This window comes from Carassius gibelio, chromosome A4 (genome assembly GCF_023724105.1).
Source record: "Carassius gibelio isolate Cgi1373 ecotype wild population from Czech Republic chromosome A4, carGib1.2-hapl.c, whole genome shotgun sequence".
Classification (NCBI taxonomy): domain Eukaryota; kingdom Metazoa; phylum Chordata; class Actinopteri; order Cypriniformes; family Cyprinidae; genus Carassius; species Carassius gibelio.
This window is the reverse complement of record NC_068374.1, coordinates 19,014,043-19,039,661: the sequence shown is the minus strand read 5'-3', so window position 1 is coordinate 19,039,661 and position 25,619 is coordinate 19,014,043. Positions and strand designations below refer to the sequence as shown.

The window sequence follows — 25,619 nt, the reverse complement described above, 5'->3', positions numbered from 1 at the left end:
CAGGCCGTGTTTGGTACCCTATTCATTGAATTAACTTTTTATTCTTTCTTATGGAACTATACAAGCGCTTATGAATACCTTTTAACAGAACACTTGACACAGTTTTTCTTTTCCTTGTCAGATCTCTAGAAATAATGGCAAAAACTGACTGACATCCAAGAGAGCTGAATCATAGATGCTCACTGACCTTGAAACTCACAGCAAAGGAAAGACCAGCCAGGCCTGTTTCTCCATGTGATCACTCAAGGCTCATAAAGAAAAAATATAGTCGTCCAGTCAACAGAATATACATTTTGAGTATATTGGGCCAAAAATGCTTTATGTACTGCCACCTGAGAATAGAGCATCTAACTGGACATGACAAATTATGTATAAATAAAGCTGTGATTAAGTTATGTCCAATCCCAGGCAATGCCCATTTAAAGTACATTTTGGCCTCAATAATTGATGTTGCTCAAAGAAAACACAATGAACCACTAACCACTTGGTCAAACCATACTGTGGGTTGTTGGTGATTAAGTAGCATTTTTTTAACACATTCTCACTCCCATCAATTGGACACTCAAGGTCTCTGCACAATGAGTCCAAAATTTTTGTGTGCATTTTTTCAGATCCAAATACTTAAAATTTGTCACTCCTGGAAAACTTGCACACTGTGTCCAATGCCTATTAATTAACCTGTTGCAAGAAAATTCGCAAAACAGCACTAAATTGAGTCTTCAAGCAGTGAGGATGATTTTGTTGTCTTCTCGCTTCTTAAAAAGAGAAAAAGAGAGGAAATATTGGGTCCATCTAGTACTAAGATATAAAGAGGAAGGGGAGTTCCCTCTCAGAAGCAGCGGGATTATTCCGGGTGATTCAAAGGTAACTTCAGGATGTAACATCATGTCAGTGGGTCAGTTTGATGCTTTGGTAGCAATACTAGAGCCACATATTAAAAAGAAGACCACCAATTTCTGTGAACTCAGTGTGGGAGGCCGATTTTGTAAATCCGCACCCGCCCGTACCCACAGTGCTTAAAACCGCATCCGACCCGTTTTCAGATAGCAGCACTAATTAAAATCCGCACCCGACCCGCTTAAAATAGAACCTACACCCGACCCGCACCCGAAATCATATCAGTTAAGCCAATCACATAGACACACTTTTTTCGAATTTTATTGCCAGGTCATACAGAAGTTATTTATGGAAGACTCTTTTTAAAAGATATTTGTTTTTTAAACATTTTATCTTAATTTTGATAAATGTTTTATCAATCAATTGCCCATATTTAATAAATAAGAAGCAAATATATAGCAGACAATGTAATAACTTTGGTGTACTAATTGACAGAATTATTGAAAAATATTTTGCTACTTAAAAGTTAAATGTTTTTTGTGTCACGCATGCATGCATGTCTATTTCCCTAATAAATGGTAAATGGTAAATGGAGTATATAAACAGACGTTTCAATATATTGGTAAATGCATTTTCTGAGAATTTCTATTTTCACGTTTTTACTTCAAATGTCGAAATACGTGCTCTTTGGTCCATCGGTGCTTGAGTCACTGATCACATTAGAATAAAAATCTTTCATAATAAAATACTAAATTGACTGATTTATGAATGTATATGCATAGTTCTCATCAGTCGGAAATACAGATAAACGCTTTCATTTGTTGTATTTTTGATCCTGAAAGAAAACAGAACAACAAAAGAGCGAATCATACCACCGTCTGAGGTTGTGCTTCAAGTTGAACGCACCCACCCATTTTTAAATCGTTCACAGCTGAGCATCGCGAGAGGCGGATCTGCACCAGAGCACACATGTGAATGAGCTGCACAGTCATTTTCAGATGCAATTAAAAAAAAAACATCAACCCTGGATAGCCTAGATTAGGCCGATATACACAAATGTGTTAGCTATGGAATTAAATATCAGATATTCCGATTGTCAAATACATGCAAGTGGAAGTGTATTGTTGTTTAAACACCTTTATAACGATTGCGTTAGTTGAGCTGTATGCGCGATATAATTTTATGACAAAATTTTTGAAATAGGCTTAAATCAAACACATTTTTATTCAGCTTCTGTATATATATATATAAACGGAAAACAAATACAACGAAACAAACAGCTGGCTGATCTTTTACGTCTGTTAACTAATGAATCATGCAGCCATTCGCGAGGCTGTGATTTTTTTTTTCAAGTGGAAGGTAGGCCTATGTTTACGTTTGCACGTGACTGTTTTGAACCCGTTTCAGCCAAATTTGCGGGTCGAACCCGTGCAGGACTCTAGTGCGAGTATCATTACAGTGCTTTGTGCTGGGAGACAAAGTGAATAAACTTGACAATCGCCATTCTGGATTTTGACGTTCAATTGTACGGTGGCTCTGTCAAAACACCTCTCAAAATGTTAAGTAACGTTGGAAGTCATGGCAGAGGAATTTGACACAGTTTCATTTTCAACAGACAGCACCCCCTGGCATCTGGGAGTAAGTTCAATAGACAGACAGGTGACAAATTGTTAAAGTTTAAAAGGGTCCGGTAAAGTAAACGATATATCAGAAATCACATTTTATATGGGAATACTCTGAGTAATGTATTTCCCCTCAAATAGATTTTATCAACACAAATATTTTTAATATAAACAAGGTCTTAATTTTATTGAATGTGCACTGGTGGTGTAAAAACTGCACTAAAAATAAAACAATTATATTTATCTTAAACCACTTAAGTGTAAAACTTGCATAAGGACATGACTATGTTTCAGTATAATTGTGTACATTTAAAAGTGGACTTTTGTACTGGACTTTTACTTTAGACACATTTTGAATCATCATGTTGTAATAATCTTTTGTTATGTTTTAAAGAAGTACACTTATTTTGATGTGTTGACTAGCATTCAACAGCGCATGTTAAGTACTTATTTATAATGTAACTGTGGTGTTATTTGATATTACATTTAAAGTTAATATATCTGTAATGAATGCTACAACAATCCAATCAGAATGTAGATAAGATTAATAAAGATAAGATTATGGCTATGATTCAAATAGGTAAAAATATATCTGATTCTTTATTGACACACATAAATGGTTCAGCACAGGGATATGATAAAGGGTGGAAATATGTGTTTCAGTATCTGGAAATTAAAAAAAAAAAAAAAAAACCTTCAAAAGAAACTATGGAGAAATAATTAATTAAATGAATGAGTGAATGAATGAGAGTTAAGAAAAAGCTTCTTCCTTGTCCTCATAGCTCAGATTATACAGCCATAAAAGTGAACTCCCCATTGTGGTCCTGAGTTCACAGTCATCTATGAAAAGACTTCTAGCGAGGCTATTGTCTATTATTAGTTTTAACAACCTCAATCAAGTTCTATCCACTGTGATTTCTGGTGAAATGCACATAGTTAATTAATTTGATAACTCTGAGCTCCGAACTCCAGCAAGCAAAAGCTTGGAAGAGCCCTTTGATCATTAATTTGTTTTTTCAAGATGCAGGCATTGAATGTCATTGAACCTAAATTAAGTCATTGTCATTTCATATCAAATACATTTCAGTTATGTAGTCACATGACCCACAAAATGTGCTTAAATCTCAAATTGCATTTGTGGTTTAAATAGAGTGTGCATTATCATGTGTTTTAAAGTAATACTCAGCAAGGGATTGTCTAAAGTGACAATATGACATTTATAATGTTATAAAAACATTTATGTTCCGTATAAAAGCAGTTCTTTTTGATAGGAGAGCTGTGTTCATCGGAGTAAGTTGTTATTATTTTACTAGTCATAGACTGGGAAATATTATATAACCTATTAACAGTGTTTTTTTGTGTTCATATACTTAAGTAAAGGGTGTACCACGTTTTCTTTACTCATCTTATTTTTGTATTTGCAGTCAATACGGCCTGAGCGTAGTAACAATTAATTTCTTTCTTTGTTCAAACCTATGAACAGTTACACGATTAAAACGGATCTTGAAAAACTGAGCGACCACATTGCTACATTAAACTCTGTAAAATGTTAAGTTGGTCACAGTGCCATGCACTTAATGCCTCATCTGTGGTCATTCTTCAATAAGGTTCATTAATTAACATAAGTTAATTACATTAGTTAACATATACAAATAAAATAAATAGGGCCGGGACTTTAACGCGTTAATTGAGATTAATTAATTACACAAAAAAATAACGCGTTAACTAAGATTAATTTATTACAGAAAAAAAAAATTCCCACATTTTTAATGACTTAATTTTGCACCGCGGAACGTTTCTCACTGGATGAGTTTCGGCAGGACCGATTATACTGGAGCACCAACTAGTGTTCGCATATCACCGCAGCAGCGCATCCAGCCTCAAGTATCACCTAAACGCAAAACATATAGCAGCTAGCGTGGACTTTACATTTTATGTTGAACTATGTATTATTTTGTTGGTGCAACAGTTTATGTTGAACTCTTTATTGTTTTGGCCAAGGTTATTGAGAGTTGGACTTATGGCCTCTGTTATGTTATGTTATGGCCTCTGAAGCAACAGAGAGATGTTTTCTAATAGTCAGTGTTTCCAGTGTTCTGAATGTAATTGACAGTATTGTGTTTTACTTTAAAAAAAAACACTTTACAAAAGGTTTTCAAGACCTATTGTCACGGTTGGGTTTGGGAAAACACAAAGAGAGGGTAGATCCAAATGCAGGTAAGGGCTTTTATTTAAACAGAGGGGTAACTACAAAAATAAACAGTCATGAGAGACAAACGTAACCAAAAGAGGGAACCGGATGAAACGGGGAACTCGGAAGAATGAGAAGGTAGAGGAAGTCTCGGGGGAACGAGAGCATGAGACCCATAGGGTAAGGACTCCATGATGACAACAGAGAAAGACAGCTCTATATAGGGAAACTAATGACAGAGTATTGTCAACACCTGTGCGATTCTAATTGGAGTGCAATTACTGTGAAGACACAACCAGACTGGCGGAATTAAAGTGCCTATGGTGAAGTGCCTAAGGGGAAGTGAGCTCACTAGGGAACACCCAGGAAAACAAAGACTGGCAGCGTGACATTACCCCCTCCCTACGGAGCAGCTACCAGATGCTCCACCTAAACCCAGGAAAACCCCAACAGAAAAAGAGGCAGGAGGGAGGTGGAACGGCGGCGGACCAGGGGGAGGGACGGAGGGACAGAAAACAGGGACAGGAGCAACCAGGAGGAATGGAAAGGTGCAACACAAAACAAGGAGTCCAGGAGGGAGGCGGACAGGTGGAGGCTCAGGGGGAGGGAAGGAGGGCCAGACTAAACTAAAAGGAACAGACAGAAACAGAACTCAAAAAACACAAAACATAAGTCCATGAAGGGCATGTTGAGGCGTCCACCAGGACGGAGCAGATGACCACCACATCTTTGTGGTCGAGGCCGGAGTCCACCAGGGCGGAGCGGAAGACCACCACGGCCTTGTGGTCAAAGTCAAAGCCCTCCAGGGCGGAGCGGAAGACCACCACGTCTTTGTGGTCGAGGCCGGAGTCCACCAGGGCGGAGCAGAAGACCACCACGTCCTCATGGTCACCGCCGGAGTCCCCCAGAGCGGAGCGGACGACCACCACGTCCTCGTGGTCACCGCCCGAGTCCCCCAGGGTGGAGCGGACGACCACCACGTCCTCGTGGTCACCGCCAGAGTCCCCCAGGGCGGAGTAGAAGACCACCACGGCCTTGTGGTCACCGCCTCGGGAACTGTATCAGGCACTGCCTCTGGAACAGCCTCGGGCACCGCCTCGGGAACTGTATCGGGCACCGCCTCGGGAACAGCATCGGGCACCGCCTCTGGAACAGCCTCGGGCACCGCCTCGGGAACTGTATCGGGCACCGCCTCGGGAACAGCATCGGGCACCGCCTCGGGAACCGCATCGGGCACCGCCTCGGGAACCGCATCGGGCACCGCCTCGGGAACCGCATCGAGCACCGCCTCGGGAACCGCATCGGGCACCGCCTCGGGAACCGCATCGGGAACAACATCGAGCACCGCCTCGGGAACAACATCGAGCACCGCCTCGGGAACTGCATCGGGCACCGCCTCGGGAACTGCATCGGGCACCGCCTCGGGAACAGCATCGGGCACCGCCTCGGGAACAGCATCGGGCACCGCCTCGGGAACAGCATCGAGCACCGCCTCGGGAACTGCATCGGGCACCGCCTCGGGACCAGCATCGGGCACCGCCTCGGGAACCGCATCGGGCACCGCCTCGGGAACAGCATCGGGCACCGCCTCGGGAACAGCATCGGGCACCGCCTCGGGAACAGCATCGGGCACCGCCTCGGGAACCGCCTCGGGCACCGCCTCGGGAACCGCATCGGGCACCGCCTCGGGAACTGCATCGGGCACCGCCTCGGGACCAGCATCGGGCACCGCCTCGGGAACTGCATCGGGCACCGCCTCGGGAACTGCATCGGGCACCGCCTCGGGAACTGCATCGGGCACCGCCTCGGGAACAGCATCGGGCACCGCCTCGGGAACAGCATCGGGCACCGCCTCGGGAACAGCATCGGGCTCCGCCTCGGGAACAGCATCGGGCTCCGCCTCGGGAACAGCATCGGGCACCGCCTCGGGAACCGCATCGGGCACCGCCTCGGGAACCGCATCGGGCACCGCCTCGGGAACCGCATCGGGCACCGCCTCGGGAACCGCATCGGGCACCGCCTCGGGAACTGCATCGGGCACCGCCTCGGGAACTGCATCGGGCACCGCCTCGGGACCAGCATCGGGCACCGCCTCGGGAACAGCATCGGGCACCGCCTCGGGAACAGCATCGGGCACCGCCTCGGGAACAGCATCGGGCACCGCCTCGGGAACCGCATCGGGCACCGCCTCGGGAACAGCATCGGGCACCGCCTCGGGAACTGCATCGGGCACCGCCTCGGGACCAGCATCGGGCACCGCCTCGGGAACAGCATCGGGCACCGCCTCGGGAACAGCATCGGGCACCGCCTCGGGAACAGCATCGGGCACCGCCTCGGGAACAGCATCGGGAACTGCATCGAGCACCGCCTCGGGAACAGCATCGGGCACCGCCTCGGGAACAGCATCGGGCACCGCCTCGGGAACAGCCTCGGGCACCGCCTCGGGCACCGCCTCGGGAACCGCATCGGGCACCGCCTCGGGAACTGCATCGGGCACCGCCTCGGGACCAGCATCGGGCACCGCCTCGGGAACAGCATCGGGCACCGCCTCGGGAACAGCATCGGGCACCGCCTCGGGAACAGCATCGGGCACCGCCTCGGGAACAGCATCGGGCACCGCCTCGGGAACAGCATCGGGAACTGCATCGAGCACCGCCTCGGGAACAGCATCGGGCACCGCCTCGGGAACAGCCTCGGGCACCGCCTCGGGAACCGCATCGGGCACCGCCTCGGGAACCGCATCGGGCACCGCCTCGGGAACTGCATCGGGCACCGCCTCGGGAACAGCATCGGCCACCGCCTCGGGAACAGCATCGGCCACCGCCTCGGGAACAGCATCGGGCACCGCCTCGGGAACTGCATCGGGCACCGCCTCGGGAACTGCATCGGGCACCGCCTCGGGAACTGCATCGGGCACCGCCTCGGGAACAGCATCGGGCACCGCCTCGGGAACTGCATCGGGCACCGCCTCGGGAACAGCATCGGGCACCGCCTCGGGAACATTCTCCGGGTCCTGAGGAACAGTAGCTGCCTGTCTCCTCCTCCGCCCTCTACGATGGAGAGTCGGTGGCGTTGAGTCGGCCATCTTGTGCTGTGGTGCTGGGCTGGCGGCCATCTTGAGCTGTGGCGCTAGGCTGGCGGCCATCTTGGGCTGTGGGGCTGGGCTGGTGGCCATCTTGGGTTGTGGGGCTGAGCTGGCAGCCTTGTCTGGAAACTCTGGTGTGGTTGTTGCATTCCACTGAGCACGATGGTGCAGGTAATTGGTAAACCCCCAAAAGTCCAGGATCTCTAACCCCTTCATCTCCCATTGAGGTAAAGGATCATCCAGGCAATTATTAAACCAATCCTTTAGTGCTGCATCATTGTAACCTAACCCGACTGCCAAAGTCCAAAACAATTGCGCCAGGCCACCCACCTCCCTTCCCTCTTGATGAAGGGTGGTTAAGTTCCGGAATCTCCCCCTCCGTTCCTCCATGGTGGCTGGGGAACCGATTCGAAATCTCACACCGCTGGATCTAGGCATGATGGAGTCCTTCTGTCACGGTTGGGTTTGGGAAAACACAAAGAGAGGGTAGATCCAAATGCAGGTAAGGGCTTTTATTTAAACAGAGGGGTAACTACAAAAATAAACAGTCATGAGAGACAAACGTAACCAAAAGAGGGAACCGGATGAAACGGGGAACTCGGAAGAATGAGAAGGTAGAGGAAGTCTCGGGGGAACGAGAGCATGAGACCCATAGGGTAAGGACTCCATGATGACAACAGAGAAAGACAGCTCTATATAGGGAAACTAATGACAGAGTATTGTCAACACCTGTGCGATTCTAATTGGAGTGCAATTACTGTGAAGACACAACCAGACTGGCGGAATTAAAGTGCCTATGGTGAAGTGCCTAAGGGGAAGTGAGCTCACTAGGGAACACCCAGGAAAACAAAGACTGGCAGCGTGACACCTATAAGCTTCCTGAATTTCTGAAATGTACTATTTCTAAATTGTTTCTAAATATGCTATTGCTACACTTCATGGCAAAAATTGCACTGGTCTGCTAGACTTGGTTGAACAAAAGTAAACAATATTTTGTTGCTTAAGCTTATGTATTCAGTCATTATTCAATGGTATACTATAAATCCATGTGAAAATAAATTACTTCTCACTGTTCTCAGGTCAAATATTTATATGCGATTAAAATGCGATTAATTTCGATTAATTAATTACAAAGCCTCTAATTAATTAGATTAATTTTTTTTATCAAGTCCCGGCCCTAAAAATAAATAATAATTAACAATATTTCCACAGCATTTATTAATCTTAGTTCATGTTAATTTCAGCATTTACTAATGCATTGTTAAAATCATAAGTTATGTTTGTAAACATTAATGTACTATGAACATGAACATTGAATAACTCGATTTTTATTAACATTAACAAAGATTAATAAATTGTGTAATAAATGTATTGTTCCTTGTTCATTCATGTTTGTTAATACATTAATGTTAACAAATGACATCTTATTGTAAAGTGTTACCATTTATATTTATTCATCATACTGTTGAACTTGACAGTATTTTCTCTCGTTATTTCATAAGAGCTTCAAAGAAGACGGAGAAAGCCAGAGTCTTGTGCCCTGCGTTTATCAGTATCAATCTGATGCTCGTTGGGTGAAAAAGAAAAACTCAATAAACAAAGTAAAAAACAATTTGACTGATGTCTTCCCCACCCCAAGGTTTCTATAGATATCACGATATATCGACATCGTGAATTCTTATGGCCACAATAAAACCGTGATATGAAAAATCTAATATCGTGACAGCCCTAGTTCACACATATTTGAATATGTAAGAATACTTATCCTGTAAACATAAAACAGGAGATGACTCATAAATTTGTATTTAAAGTGTGGCAGCTTCCTGGAGATACAAGGGAATTACTACGCACCCAAATGACATGACTCCCCCAGTCCTACCATCAAGGCTCAGCAACTTCCTGTGAACCTATCTGTTTTAATGAGAAACCCAGCCCACACAAGCATTCCTCCACCACTGTTAATGCAGTTTCACTTCAAAGCAAGATCACAAAAGTCACAAAACTTCTGAACGTGGGTTATTGAAAATCAGCTGTCTTACCTAACCCTCCTCTCTGACATAACAAGATAGCAGTGCTGTTACAAGGCATATATATTATTACATGTAGATATGATATTGAGTATTTTTTTATTTTATTTTTTTTGAGTAAATTGCAACACTTTTACCTTCGTTTTCTGAAATCATATTGGACTGTTGTAAAGCTTTCGGCTGAAAAAACTTTCACTAAAAAATATTTCATTTTGAAACATCATTCTGAACTGAATGTAATTAAACAAATAATATAAAAAATGTTTAACAAAAAAGTCTAAACAAAATGTATAATTTTATATAATAAAAATATTTATTTTAATTCTATTGAAATAAATCATATATGTATATACGAATATACATATATAAAATAAATATTTCAATAAATTAAATATATACTTGCTTTACAAAACTACCATATTTTGTCTTCGCAATCTTCTGTCTAAATGTTTTAAAGAATTTTATATAAATTGTTGTTGTTGTTTTTTAAAGGAGAAATATAACTTTCTCCTCAAGACAAAAAATAATATTTTAACATTAATAATAATATTATAAAAAACATATTTATTTTAATTCTATTGGTGCCACATTTTTAGTTGTTCTGGGCACCTTGTATGCTTCTCAATTCTTATTTGTGCATCCTTGTTTCATTTCCTCACTTTCTTTCCTCCCGCCTTAGCTAGGAAGGAAAGGACGCAAGGGAAGGATGTGAGGATGGAGGAATTGAATCGAGTGAAATTAAATATTCTTGCTCACTTTAGCGTCGCTTCAAAGAATTATCACCTGTGCTAAAGGGATCTGATTTAAGACATTCATAATAAATATTAATAAACAAGACGCCCTGTTTGAACTTGTATGGTTTATTTAATCTGAAAAGATAAAATATAAATGAAAATTATTATAACAGATGTGAAGGGGGAGGAGAATTTATATGTGTATATATGTATTTATACGGTTTTCCGATAAAAAACACTTCCTCAAATGATACACCTGTGTATCCTCGCTCATAGCTCCTCTGGAAGCCCCCTCACTCCACGATCCTTAATTGAGATGTCCTTCAAGATGGCTGAGCTTGATCAGTTTCCAGGTCATTCCAGAGGATCGAGGAAATGAGGAGGGATATTGAGAAGCACTCATGTATTTAAGTTGCTCCCTTTCATTCGGTCTCGTTTCGGTCCCATAATACTAAGTTGTGTTCCCCTTCAGGAACACGTGCTGCATCAGAAAACACTATGGGAACATCTTCAGCATGACCATGCTAAGAATCACATGTCTAATCAGTCCAATAGATGGGTGACATTTGTGTTCCTCCCTGCCTGCTTTATATATGGGTGGGGACACCCACAGTTTGTGTGTTGTCAGCTTTGGAGCGAAGCACGCAAAGTCAGATCTCGAGGGAGATGACTGTGCGCATTGTAATCAGTTTATTACTGACTTGCTTAGCTCTCAGAAGGCTGTTTAAGGGGGGTGCTGGCCCCACTTTCGCATGGTGGAGTGCTCATGGGTTTCACATATGGATCTTGTGGAGGCAATGTAGACAGATGTGTCCTATCTTCTACTTCAACCACCAGATCCAAGAAGGTCGAGGCAGTCAGCACCCGGAAATGTAGTAGTACTAAGAGACTCACTACCTTCATGGAGTTCTCTAGAGCAGCTAGTAAGGCCATCCCCTGCCGATCTGTTCAGAGGAAGAATGGAGGGTGGCCTCCTATTTTAGATCTGCCTCATTTGAACCACTTAGTCAGGCAAAAATGTTCAGCATGTTCACACTCAAACTAGTTGTGTCTCAGATCAAGTCTCAGGAACAGTTTGGCATGATCTAACTAAGAGATGCACATGTCTCCATCCTTCCTCATCACAGGAAGTTCCTAAGGTTTGATTTTGGGGACAAAAGCTTACAACATTAAGTTCTTCTCTTTGGCCTTGCAGCCTCACATCACACTTGCATGTATGATAATCTGGCTCCTCCATGATTCCAGGGCATCCACAAAATCACCACATTGACGATTGGTTGACATTAGTTTAACTAGAGTGGATGGCGGATTGACATCAAGATGTCGTTCTCACTCAGTGGTGGCTAAAGACCAAGGGGTTCTCCACGAGGTCCCTACATGCCTTAGACATGTGGAAGATACCTTGGCTCTTGTCTCAGGGCCTGATACTGGGAGCTCCTTGTTGCTGTGTAATGCTAGCGATGAATTGGGGAGCCAGTTGGGGAGCGGTCATGAGTGGCTATGGGTGTGGCCCCGAGGTTATTGATACCATCCTTCAATCCAGAGCTTGGAGAGTTGGGGATCTGGAGAAAGTTGGGGATCTGCAGACCCTCTCAGTAGCCCCTCCCTATCTCAAATTTTCTCTACCCTCGAGCGGGTTATGTTCCGAAAGTCCTCTTTCCCGCACCACAGCCTATTGTACTCTAGGCCTTCTGTCCTCCTCCCATCTGGGAGCTCCACCAGCAGAAGCTTAATGGTATGTGTCCAGTAGAGAACAGGGACACATACATCCACAGAGATGTGGAGAAGGGCGGAACAATTTCTTGTGTTCTACGGTCCTCCTAAGAGAGGTCTTCCAGCTACAAATCAGACCCTCAGTCAATGGATACTAGATGCCTTTTCCATCTTCTACAAGTCCTCTGATCTCTCCTCACTTCTGGGTTCAAGGCTCATTAAGCTAGAAGTTTGGCGGCCTTCAAGGCCTTACTAGCAGGTGTGTTGTTAGCAGGTGTGTCTATCAAGGCATCGGTGATGCTGTGGGTTGGTTCATGCCCCTAATGTTCATCGGGTTCTATGGCCTAGATATGCAAGCTACTCTGGGCTCTACTGTTCTCTCGCCCTGTGCTCTTTCAGAATAGGCAGGGATTTGCAAGTCTGGCAGCCTGGACATACTCATTCCCATAATGTTTTCTGATGCAGCGCGAGTTCCTGAAGGGGAACATTTCCAGATTACATATGTAACCATGGTTCCCTAAATTAAATGAGACGCTGTGTCTCAGGCCTACTTCCGCACTTGGTGTGTGCTTTCAGATGGGACTGGATGAGGAAACTATTCGATGCATGTATCCTTTGTGTGATTTACCTTTGGACAAAGTGATTGATCCCATCCTCTATTTAAATAGTTACAATTTTGTCATGGAAGTTAAAGAAAATATAAGTTGTCAGAAATGATTGGCCTCTCCAACTCACTTCATGCTGGTACCCTCCACATGCCTTACCAATGGTTCTTTCCACTCCTACCCACTCATGGTTCCCTGAGCCAGGAAGGAGGTCTCTAGCAGCACTGACCTAAGAGCAAAAGTGGCGGACCCAGTTTGAAAAAACGCTGAAATCAACCCCCCTTCCTCTGTGTCCAGTTCCTCCCAAGGTGGCAGTTTGTACTGCAGAACCTCCTGAAGTGGTGGAGTCCACTCCAGAATGCTCTCCAGAGCTCAACTGGTAGCAAACTCACTCCACAGAGCTTTCCTGGGTCTCCTGAATCTCTGCCCATCAACTGCCAGTAATGCATTTTTTTGATGATGCATTGTGCTATCCGCTGTTTTAATGGGAGGTAGCAAAATCTAACAGGGTAGCACAAATCATCAGAACACTGGCTAGTAGCACGTAGCACGTGCTCTTCAATTGCATACACAAATGCTGCCACACGCACTATAGCCTGTATCATTTCTACCATATCAAATTGTGAAAAGATACAATGAGAATGCAATGTCATAGTTGTGTTGTCAGTTAAGCCAGTAAGTTACCAAGAAGACAATTAAAGCTCAAGCCATGACCACACGTACACAGGTATTTCCTTCTTCCGCTTTTTAAAAAATCTCAGTCAACATGAAAATGCAAACGTACGCTTTGAACCACTGTCAAGAGCATACCAAGCCAACAGGTGACAATATAATCTCAACCATAAAACCATGTTGGCCAATCAGAAGCCTGAAAATGTTTCCAGTAGGCTGAGATAACAAAGCATGCTCCGACGATTCAAGCCAAAAACTCCGGTTTTGCGGTCTACGCCATAACACTGCAACAGGAGCTATTGAAAATCTTCACCGTTGCAGGAGTTTTCAAAAATATTTGGTTTCAGTGACCTGCTGCTGTTTTATTTATTTATATTTTTTTATGACTGAAGGGATGTACCAATACTACTGATGTCTCTATGATTTAAAGTAAAAATATACTGTCTTTTATGTTTTTTCTACATTAATTTGAAGCTTGAATACAAATTATTGCAGTATAAAAGAATATTTAAAAACATTAATGTTATGGGATTTATCACGATTAATTTTAGAATAAATGTTTTTATCAATTGACAGCACTAAATATATATATATATATATATATATATATATATATATATATATATATATATATATATATATATATATATATATATGAAGAGTTCAGATGCAAAAGCCTCTAAGTGCCATCTGAACTTTTCATTTAAAATTAGGATGTTTATCAAGCTCCTTATGCTTAGGTTGAGTCATTTTACTTAAATTGCAATGTGCAGGTCCTTTTCCAGGCTATTCAAATGAAATAACTGAACATAAATATAGGAGCCTGATAAAAATCCTAATTTTATATGAAAATTTCAGATGGCACTTAGAGGCTTTTGCATCTGAACTCTTCACATATATATATATTTATATATATATATATATATATATATATATATATATATATATATATATATATATATATTAGTGGTGGGACGTTATCTGCGTTAACGTGCTGCGTATCACGGACAGCGACACTGAACCGAGCCTCCTGCGAAGTTCTCCTCGAAGTCCCTCCTGCACCTGAACGAACAAATACAAATCACAGTTTGAACAAACAAAAAGATGTAATAGCCCAATTCAGTACTCGCGGTGTTCTGGTGTTCAGGCTCACGCAGAAAAAAGCGTCTCAAAACACTTGAACATCGAATCTGCTTATTTTTGCTCGTGCCGACAAATACATACAAAATATGTCAAAATATCCACCTTGGAAATTATGCTCGAAAAAATTTCTTAAGTGAAAGTAAACAGTTGAGGGGAAAAAATGGATGCGTATATTGGATGCGTTTACCGTCTCTTAAAGTGACCGCGCCTAATTTAGCTACTGGCTGCTGTAATGTTAATCCAAGAAAATGAAAATCACTCATTGCTCTTGACTGAATCACTTTGTACTTTTAACAGTCAAACCCAAAATTATTCAGACACCAGATATAATTTTTGATATATATAGTGAAACTGTAATAATGTGAGAAATGTATCTGAATAAATGTAGGTTTGATTGTATATTACATTGAAGACTATCCAGTGCTATTTTACATTTAATTATTTTGTTTCTATACCTTGACACCTACAAACTTGAAAAAAACTTAAACATTGTGTAAATAGCACAAATAAATAAAAATAAATGAACATACAAATTAAACAATTTCAGACAGGGCCCACTGGTACAACCTTCACCGGGTCCCCGCTGACCCCAGCTACGGCAATTCGAATGAGCCATTTTAATCTAGATTAATCTAGATTAATTTCAAGATTACAGTGAGATTAATCTACATTAAAAAAAATTATTTATGCCCACCACTAATATATATATATATATATATATATATATATATATATATATATATATATATATATATATATATATATATATATATATATATATTAGTGCTGTCAAAATTAGCGCGTTAACGCATTCGATTAAAAAAGATTAAAACCTTTATTAAAACAGATGTCCAAATGAGCGTACCGGTACGCTACAAGCACGTTCTGGGCGCATTTGGAAGTGGCGGTACTGAGTACTGGTGCGTACTGGCCCACTTAAAGCACTGGCACTGGCAATGTCTATACTTTGGAATTTTTTTGCAGTCCACTTAGAATTCAACATGGAAATCATTTTTGTTTTTTATTGGCATTGATTGTTTTGAAATTCAAATGGTACTTACATGCCTGTGTTTTTATTTCTGTAATAAATATGGCTTTCAAGCCAACAGTTAATTTGGAGGATATTGATGGTTTATTGCAGGTATGTTGTTTACATGAGAAAATCTGTGTTACAAGTTAAACAAAAATTCCAATAAACAATCATATTTTCAATTTAAATAGTTTCTTTGTCTTGAGTTTACATTAATTATTTACATTTTACATTTACATATCCCAAAAGTTTCAGTCTTTTAATTGCGATTTAATTAGTTAATTTTTTTTAATCGATTGACAGCACTAATATATATATATATATTAGGGGTGCTCCGATCAGGATCGGCCAATCGTTATGCGCATCTCGTCAGTAATGCCGGTTATCTGATCAGCGGTTAATTCCATCAGGTGCGTGATTTCACATAGAGCAGCTGTTACTACACAGAGCCATTGTTAATAGAGAAGATGCGCAAATCCAGTTCATTTTCAGCGTTTATTGGCGCATCTTCTCAGTTAACAATGGCTCTGTGTAGTAACAGCTGCTCTATGTGAAATCACGCACCTGATGGAATTAACCGCTGATTAGAGAACCGGCTTTACTGACGAGATGCGCATTAACGATCGGCCGTTAATATCGGAGCACCCCTAATATATATATATATATATATATATATATACATACACACACACACACACACACACACACACACACACACACAAATATCTTTAGTTGGTTATACTTTTGTATAATTCCAAGAGCCCAGTTCCTCATTGTCATTCCATTGCAGTCTTTACTGTGTGACAGTCTCTCTACAAGCCCAAGCCCTTGTGTCTGTCATCCTGTTGTGTAAACCTCTCATTTTTCATTCCCTGCTGCTGACACCTAAGGTGAAATGAACTGAGACCACATAAAGAGACGCTGGTAATTGTTTACTGTCAGACCCCTAATCCTCATCCCATGAACCCATGAAAACCCATGAAAACTCATGTTCTCCAGGCTGTCTAAAGTACTACAGATGAGGCCTCAAACGAGCTACACTTAAACAAACAAATGTGGCTAATTTGTGGCACTTTTGTAATGAGGATCGAGATCAATTTAATTCAATTCTAATTTATTTGTATAGAGCTTATTAAGATACAAATCATTTCAAATGTAAATGCAGAAAATTAAAAGGATGAACTGAATCAGGCTTTCCTAAACCATGTCTCTTGTTACCATGGAGCTTGGTGAATGACAACATTGTTTTGTGTGTTTGGAGGAAAATAGACAACAACATTACAATAATAACAATAACTCAACAATATCTCTCTCTTCTCAAGATAAAAACACACAAAATTGTTTATATGTAGTACTCCCTTAACAGTAATGATAGAGTGAGAGAAGGGTTGCTTATTATTGCTTATGGCCCTCTTTGTTGTCTGAGGATGTACCACAGCTGTCACGGTAGCTGTACTCTCTCAGTCGCCACCCAGAATTCAGAAAATACAGCTGATCTGTTCAGTGTAAGCTCATTATAACACAACTTTTATATGCATGTAAAAAAAACAATAGTCACGTGCATACAAAAATAAATGTATATAAATAATAAATGTAATATAAATGTTTCTGTGATCCAAACTCTATGCCGGGTGGACAAATATATAGTCTGTAGAACTTAAATTAGCTAATCAAACAACCAAATTTGTCTGCTATAAATACGGTAGTGAACTGAGATAAGGTTGTTGTTGTTTTTTTATTGTTGTTGTTTCTTTTTTGGCCCCTAGATGGCCCCATTAAGAAATCTAACTTTTTATGTACAGTAGCTACAGGGCTTTAAAAATGGCAAACAGACAGAAAGACATAGAGAGTTAAACTGGGTGAATTAAGAGACTAGCAAGGGTTGGATCCAATAGCAAAATAATATTTAATAAATGAATAAAACAATAAAGATGAACAAAGAAACAAATTAAGTCACCTTTATTTATATAGTGCTTTAAAGTTGCTTTGACACAGTCTGTTTTGTATAATGTTAAACTGTAAGAATGTGTGCCGATAATGCAAGAAGACAATAGAAAACAGTTTATCAGATAAAGTAAGTTCATTGTAGATTCAGTGATGTTATCGTTCAGCTCTCTTCCAATAGTGTCTGTGCACTCAAGTAAACAATGCTGCCAGAAACAGATAGTCCAGGAACCAAATAACAGCCTTGAAGCACATGAACCACCAGATGTGGGGCAACTGGACTTGGAACCACTGCACTGAGATCAGTGATGGACCAAACACTGCCTTTAGGGTTTTCTGTGGGTCACCGGTTCCTCCTCCACCACTACCACTGAGAAACGAGAACAGCTTAGGTGGAAGGCTAGGTCCCCATACTTACAAAGGGTTGTTTGAGGACCATCATGGGTTACTGTAATTGAAGTTGTGAGTTTAGTCCTTTGACAGAAGTTTAGATTATTTAGTCCTGTCCAATAGAAATCTATGACAGCAAATTCCAGAAGTTTGTGCAATGTCCAGAAAGTCTCTAGTGCGGTCCTCGAGGGAACATTCACCTGTGAGAGTTTGATTGTTCAGGTCCTCTGTTACACTGGGGACATAGGAGACTAGTGAGGGTTGGATCCAGATGCAAATTAATGTTTAATATGGAAATAAAAGAATAAAAGATTATTAAACAAAAAAACAGATACCAGGGCTGTTCAGGAATGAAATAACAGAGAGAAAAGGAAGACAAAAAAGAATACGTGAAACACTAGGGCTATGTATACAGACAGATCTAATAGACTAACAAAGGAAAACAGGAGCAAAGCAAAACGTGCAAACGAGTCCAGTTATAAGCAGACAAAAGGGATATATAACAGCCAACTATATAGTTTCATGAACCAATTAATGAATGAATAATGATGATATAATGTCAGTAAATAATTAATGTGAATTTTCATGATTTCTAACTAGTATTTAGAAATAAATTACAAACCCGATTCCAAAAAAGTTGGGACACTGTACAAATTGTGAATAAAAACAGAATACAATAATTTTATTCAGAATCAGTGTTAATTTCATTAACGAAGACGAAGAAAACTAGGACGAGACGGGACTATAATGTTATTTGAGGACTTCCGGACATTCAAAATACATCCAATAGGCTACTGTCTTGTCCTTAAAAATGTGCGTTCCTGCCATTAGATTGCAATCGGATAAGGGGCGTATCTATTCTAAGCATGGAAAGATAGACTAACAGTGGAAAGATAGACTAACGAAACGCAAACTAGCGATCTGAAACAATGGCCTTAGCATCCAAAAGGGTAGGGATAAGGTAACCAGACGTCTAGTTTTCCCTGGCAGTCACAATTCATTGTTGATTAACTTAAAGTTAGTTAGGCAGAATTGTGCTGATAGCGGTGATCTCTCTTGCGCATGCTCCACTTCAGATCCTGCACGATCAGTTATTAGCACTCAAATACACACATAGCAGTGTCATTAATGTTAACCAAGAAATATTAAATAAATATTTAAGTAAAACTTATGTATGTGAAAAAAAGTTTAATTTGTATCTCTTTCGTATTTGTCTTATCTTGCTCTGCTTCTTTTTCAAAAAATTATAAATTATTAAATATACATGAACAACTATAATTTTTTAGGTTGCACTTTATTTTACAGTACGTGTGCTTACATGTAATTATAGTGTACTTACAGTGTATTTATCTAAGAAATTCTGGTAATACAAGGTAACTACATGGGGTAGGGTTAGGTTTAGGGGTAGGTTCAGGGTTAGTACCTAGTTATTACATAGATATTGTAATTACTATAATATGTACATAGTATGTACATGGGGAACAGGACTGTAAAATAAAGTGCTACCATTTTTTATAAGTTGCTCCCGTTTCACTACTATTGAAGGGATAGTTCACCAAAAAATGAAAATTTAATCATTTATTCAAGTTTTTCCAAATTCAATCCTTGATTCAAATTTATCATAGAGTACATAGAAAATAACTACCAAAATAAATGTTGGTAACTGCAGTTTGACTAAAAGTAAATGCAATGACTTTCCGTCAACTAAAACTAGACTAAAACTATGTAAGACTCATATGACTAAAATGTGACTAAGACTATTAAGCATTTTCATCTCATGATAAAGACTAAGACTAATTAAAAAATACCTGTCAAAATTTACACTGTTCAGAATACAACATAGATGACATAAAATGTTTAAACTGAGAAAATTTATAATTTTAAGGGAAAATAATTCAATTTTATGGCATCCATCTCAAAAAAGCTGGGCCATGTTTACCACTGTGTGGCATCCCTTCTTCTTTTTATAACAGTCTGCAAACATCTGGGGACTGAGGAGTTGATTTGATTTGATTTTAGTTTAATGACCACACAGCCAAGCTGGTGGAATTTGTTTTCAGTACAGCTCTTTGGTACAGGTTCCAGCATTACATTAAACAAACAATAAACATATAAAATAAAATAACATACATATACATACATACAGATAATGTATAAGGAGTCATGCCTAATCCACAGTCCTCAGCGTTCAGTGTTCAAAATGTTTATTGCTATTGGGATGAAACTGTTTTTGAAGCGAGTTGTTCTGGAGGCGATTGTCCTGTAACGCCTCCCAGAGGGCAGTAGCTGGAAGGAGTAGTGTGCAGGGTGGGTGATATCAGAAATTATTTTGTGGGCTCTGCGTAGTGTCCGTTTGTGGTAGAGTGATTCAAGGGATGGTAGGGGTGAACCAATGACTTTGGATGCTCTGTTGATTATGCGCTGTAATTTCTTCCGGGAAAGTGTGTCAAGACTGTCAAACCAAACTGAAAACATTTGACAAGACAAGTTGCTAAAGTTTAGGTATAGGAATGTTGTCCCATTCTTGTCTAATACAGGCTTCCAGTTGCTCAACTTTCTTAGGTCTTCAGTGTCGGATCTTCCTCTTTATGATGCACCAAATGTTTTCTTTGGGTGAAAGATTTGGACTGCAGACTGGCTTCTCAGGACCTGGATCCTTCTTCTACGCAGCCATGATGTTGTAATTAAAGCAGTATGTGGTCTGAAATTGTCATGTTGGAAAATTCAAGGTCTTCCCTGAAAGAGACGACGTCTGGATGGGAGCATATGTTGTTCTAGAACTTGGATATACCTTTCAGCATGGTGCCTTTCCAGATGTGTAAGCTGCCCATGCCACATGCACTCATGCAACCCCATACCATCAGAGATGCAGGCTTCTGAACTGAGCGCTGATAACAGCTTCGGTTATCCATTTCCTCTATAGTCCGGATTTCATGGCATCCCAGATTTAAAAAAAAAAAAAACACAGAACAGTTTTCCACTTTGCAACAGTCCATTTTATATGAGCCTTGGCAAAGAGAAAACACCTGCGCTTCTGGATCATGTTTAGATATGGCTTCATTTTTTACATATATTATTTTAGCAGGCAATGGCGAATGGCACGGTGGATTGTGTTCACCAACAATGTTTTCTGGAAGTATTCCTGAGCCCATGTTGTGATTTCCATTAGAGTAGCATTCCTGTATGTGATGCAGTGCTGTCTAAGGGCCCGAAGATCATGGGATCATGGGCATCCAGTATAGTTTTCCGGCCTTGACCCTTACACATAGAGATTGTTCCAGAATCTCTGAATCTTTTAATTATATTATGCTCTGTAGATGAAGATAACGTCAAACTCAATCTTCAAACTTTCTCTGAGAAACTCCTTTCTGATATTGCTCCACTGTTTTTGCTGCAGAATTGGGGGAATTGGTGATCCTCTGCCCATCTTGACTTCTGAGAGACACTGCCACTCTGAGAGGCTCTTTTTACCCAATCATGTTGCCAATTGACCTAATAAATGGCAAATTGGTACTCCAGCTGTTGTACTCCATATGTACATTAAACTATTCCGGCCTCTTATTTCTACCTGTCCCAACTTTTTTGGAATGTGTAGCTCTCATGAAATCCAAAATGAGCCAATATTTGGTTTATATTTATATTTATTGGTTTATATTTATATTTATATTTTATTTTATATTTAAGTTTATGAGATCTGTAAATTATCCCATTCCTTTTTTATTCACAATTTGTAAAGTGTCTCAACTTTTTTGGAATCAGATTTGTATAAAGTGTACTGTGTCAAACATGTAAAAACCCCTAAATAAAGGATTTTTATAATAAAAGCCTTTAATTAACAGTTTTGAGCGAAATTAATCATTAAACAGTCAGCTTTTTCAGGTCACAAAATGAATTTGAATTTTCCAGGATGTAGAAGTGAAATTTGAATAAGGCTGGTTGGAAGATGAATGTAGATAAATTCCCATTCAAATTACTATGGATAGTATACTAGGATTATAACTGATCGTTATCAACTGGTTCACTCTTTAAAGATAAGACAAAACTGGTTTAATTTGTGTGAAGATTGAAACTGCGGTCTGCAGTCAGACATTGATATTTTGTTAAGGGAGAGTTAGCTTCAGCTGTTGCTACAATACAGCAAACTCTTGGCTGGGAACCGTTGAGGATTCTTCAATGGCCACGAGTGTCAGTCTTGAGTGCCTTGAAAATACTGACGTAATGACGTAATGACGTAATATTTTTTTAACTTCCTCCGGGACCTGAAATTGGAAGAGAACACTATAAAAAAATAGCATATGATGGTTAGGTATGTTTTGAAGCATGGCTGCTGGTTTGAGATGGTTTAGGCTTGTAAGATGGTCCTAAGCATCTAACTTCTCCTCAAGACCAACTTTATGATGGTCCTGCGGTAAAACGGGCATAGGGAACACAGACAACAAAGACAAAGAAGATATCCCAGATTGGGAATAATCTAAGTTCCAGTTTAGATTTCTTTTTGGACCCTCCTATTTTTTAGCTGAATAAAAGCCTCCGTTTTGTTGACTCTGCATCCTTCTCTCTTGTAGTTGTGTTTTGTGGCAACTAAAACCTCAGTTTGCCCTGGGATGTCACTGTAGATACAGGCATAGCCCATTTCGGAGGCTAAATGTTCACCTGCTATTCAATGAGGACTTTGTCCAGAATGTATCTTCCCAAACAGACTTCTTTATTAGTGTAAATGCTATTCCAGATATAACACATAGTAATCTATGGGAAACTCTTAAGGCCAAATTGTGTCTTATACATCCTTTGAAAAGCACTAACAAGTGAGAACTATGGCAAATCTCACAGATCATCTTTAGATCATCATTTAGAAAATCAGTATATACATAATCCTTTCCCCAATGTGCCTAAAGAATATCTTATTTTAATATCTGACTGTGGCGAGTGGGGCGGGGCCGAGAGGCGTGGGAACAAGGAGTGAGGCCAGGTGTAGTGATTGGAGATGAGCTGCACCTGCGCCCCACCGCCAGTATCGAGTCCCACGTAGGAGATGGAAGGATATAAAACTGGAGCGACTATAGTGAAGGACGAGAGAGGACCAGGCCTGGGACATTATTTTATGTTTTGGCTTTTATTTGTGCGCGTCAGTCGCCGTGAGGGGCTGACGTGCGGTTTTGTGTTTATTTTTGAATATTAAAATTATGTTTTGATTGTGCGCCGGTTCCCGCCTCCTTCTTCCCAATGAGTATGGAGTTTTTATCGTTACAGTGGTGCCGAAGCCCGGGAGAAGGAGGGACGCGCTGCTGAAGATCCCTCGCCGCTGTGGTGAATCCGCGGTGCCCTCGAGCAGGTGAGGTATGTGACGCCATGGACGCTCGAGGCGGTGGGCTGGAGCGAGTTGCCGGGGACGGGCGAGCTCGCTGCCGACCGCCCACGATATGGAGGGGCGGCTGCCGTCCGTGAGGGAGCGGAGGAGTCGGCGCCGTTCGCCAGAGGGCCGGAGCCTGCCGCCTCCGTGACGGAATCCGGAGGGGCAGGGAACGGGGGACTCCTGCCGCTGCCCAAAATCGGAGGAGCCGTCGCCGTCCACCGGGCGGCGGAGGAGTGTCGTGCCGTCCGCCGAGGGCCGTCCAGTGCCACCGCCGGGCACCGCGGAGGAGATCACCCAGCCGGTGGAGGGCCGAGCAGCAGTGCGTCTGGGAACCGGATTTTTTTTTTTTTTCCTCTCTCCCCTCTCTCGTCCCTGTCGCTCCTCCTTCCATCTCCTTTTCTCTCGCCTCGTCTGTCCTACCCCCAGGTTCCCGCAGGTCCCCGTGAGCGGTCCCCCCCGGAGGGAAGGGGGGGGGGGGTAGAGCGCAGTCTCGAGGGTACCCCCCGGCCTGCGAGGGGCGATGGGGGTATGTGGCTAGTGGGGCGGGGCCGAGAGGCGTGGGAACAAGGAGTGAGGCCAGGTGTAGTGATTGGAGATGAGCTGCACCTGCGCCCCACCGCCAGTATCGAGTCCCACGTAGGAGATGGAAGGATATAAAACTGGAGCGACTATAGTGAAGGACGAGAGAGGACCAGGCCTGGGACATTATTTTATGTTTTGGCTTTTATTTGTGCGCGTCAGTTGCCGTGAGGGGCTGACGCGCGGTTTTGTGTTTATTTTTGAATATTAAAATTATGTTTTGATTGTGCGCCGGTTCCCGCCTCCTTCTTCCCGATGAGTATGGAGTTTTTATCGTTACACTGACTTAGACACTCTCTGCTCAGTTGCCAGCTAGACACACTTACCATGAGTATAATTATGAGGATTTTCACAATTATTATTATTATAATTTTTTTCAAAGGGTTTCTCTACCTTCTACCCCTACCTCTACCCTATCTATCCTCTCTCTACCCTCCAAGTATAAATACTGTACAATTTCTGGATAGCGCTATTCCACATTATGAGGTTTACAATGCTATTTGAGCTATTCTAGGTGATAAGAGTCCTGGCGCTAAATATATATAATGAATCATTTGACTTGGCTCGCCTTTCTCAGACCTTGCGACAAGCTTCAATTTATTTAATTCTGAACAACAATCCAAAATGTGTAATTCATTTCACCAAATGTCTATCTTAAATGTTAATTTGAATATTTTAGCCAAAATTATTGCATTACAATTAAAAGCAGTTCTTCCAAGTATTTTTTTCACAGACCAAGCTGGTTTTATTAATTATTTGAATTGTTCTTTAGTAGGGGTCTATTTAACATCCTCTACCACCCATCATCTTCATCGGTGCCTGAGGTTCTGGTTTCACTCAGTGCAGAAAAGGCTTTTGACAGGGTGGCGTGTGATTACTTTTTCTGTACTTTTGAGATGTTTGGTTTTGTAGTGTTTTATATCTTGGGTTAATTTAATAAACAATAATAATGTTTCTTCTCCAGATTTCCAGGTTTATCATGGTCCTATATATATGGATGCTCCCTTTCGCTGTTATTGTTTTATATTGTAAATGAGCAGAGGTGTAAAGAGTACCTGAAAGTCATACTTGAGTAAAATTACACATACCTTACAGTGAAAATTACTCCACTACACATTACAAGTCACCAATTCCAAAACCCGCAGAGGCAAGGATCTGTGTGCAGACATTTAGTGGAAAAGATAGAACAAACAATACGCAAAAAACCATAGGGGACAAAGAACAGAATGACGGGCAAACAGACAACCATTACATTCTACAACTCACAAAGAACTAAAGAAATACTAGGGCTGTATATACAAGAGGATAACAAGCTAAGATAAGATGAGATAAGATAAACAAACTGACTACAAGCACCATGGGTGAAAGGAAGTTTGGCGTCATTGGCAGCTGCAGTCATGTCCTCATCTCAACACATTTACATTTATTCATATAGCTGACACAAAGCGACTTACAATTGCTATATATGTCAGAGGTCACATGCCTCTGGAGCAACAAGGGGTTAAGTGTCTTTCTCAGGGACACATTGGTGTCTCACAGTGGATTTGAACCCAGGTCTCTCACACCAAAGGCATGTGTTTTATCCACTGCACCAACACCACCCCAAACCAACACCTATGATGCAAAACTACTGGCTAAGAAACTCAAATTCAAGTAAAGTAGTCTTGTTGACAAGTTTTGGTCAGGGCAAAATG

The 25,619-nt window shown here is 41.4% G+C and overlaps 1 protein-coding gene across 4 annotated transcripts; it reads right to left on the bottom strand.

Moving 5' to 3' along the window:
• Nucleotides 1–4,503: 4,503 nt before the first annotated feature.
• On the bottom strand, nucleotides 4,504–8,596 carry LOC127972507 (titin-like). Of its 4 annotated transcripts, XM_052576065.1 has the most exons (3): nucleotides 7,159–8,594; nucleotides 6,727–6,870; nucleotides 4,571–6,342 (listed from the first exon to the last, which is right to left on the bottom strand). In XM_052576065.1, exons 1-3 carry the CDS (start codon nucleotides 8,171–8,173, stop codon nucleotides 5,303–5,305), a joined length of 2,199 nt encoding a protein of 732 aa, XP_052432025.1. In that variant the 5' UTR covers nucleotides 8,174–8,594; the 3' UTR covers nucleotides 4,571–5,302. The 4 variants fall into 4 exon arrangements, with proteins under 4 accessions (XP_052432008.1, XP_052432019.1, XP_052432025.1 ...); XM_052576048.1 differs by having other exon boundaries at nucleotides 4,504–6,342; nucleotides 6,727–8,596; XM_052576059.1 differs by lacking the exon at nucleotides 6,727–6,870 and having other exon boundaries at nucleotides 4,506–6,342; nucleotides 6,895–8,595.
• Nucleotides 8,597–25,619: the final 17,023 nt, after the last annotated feature.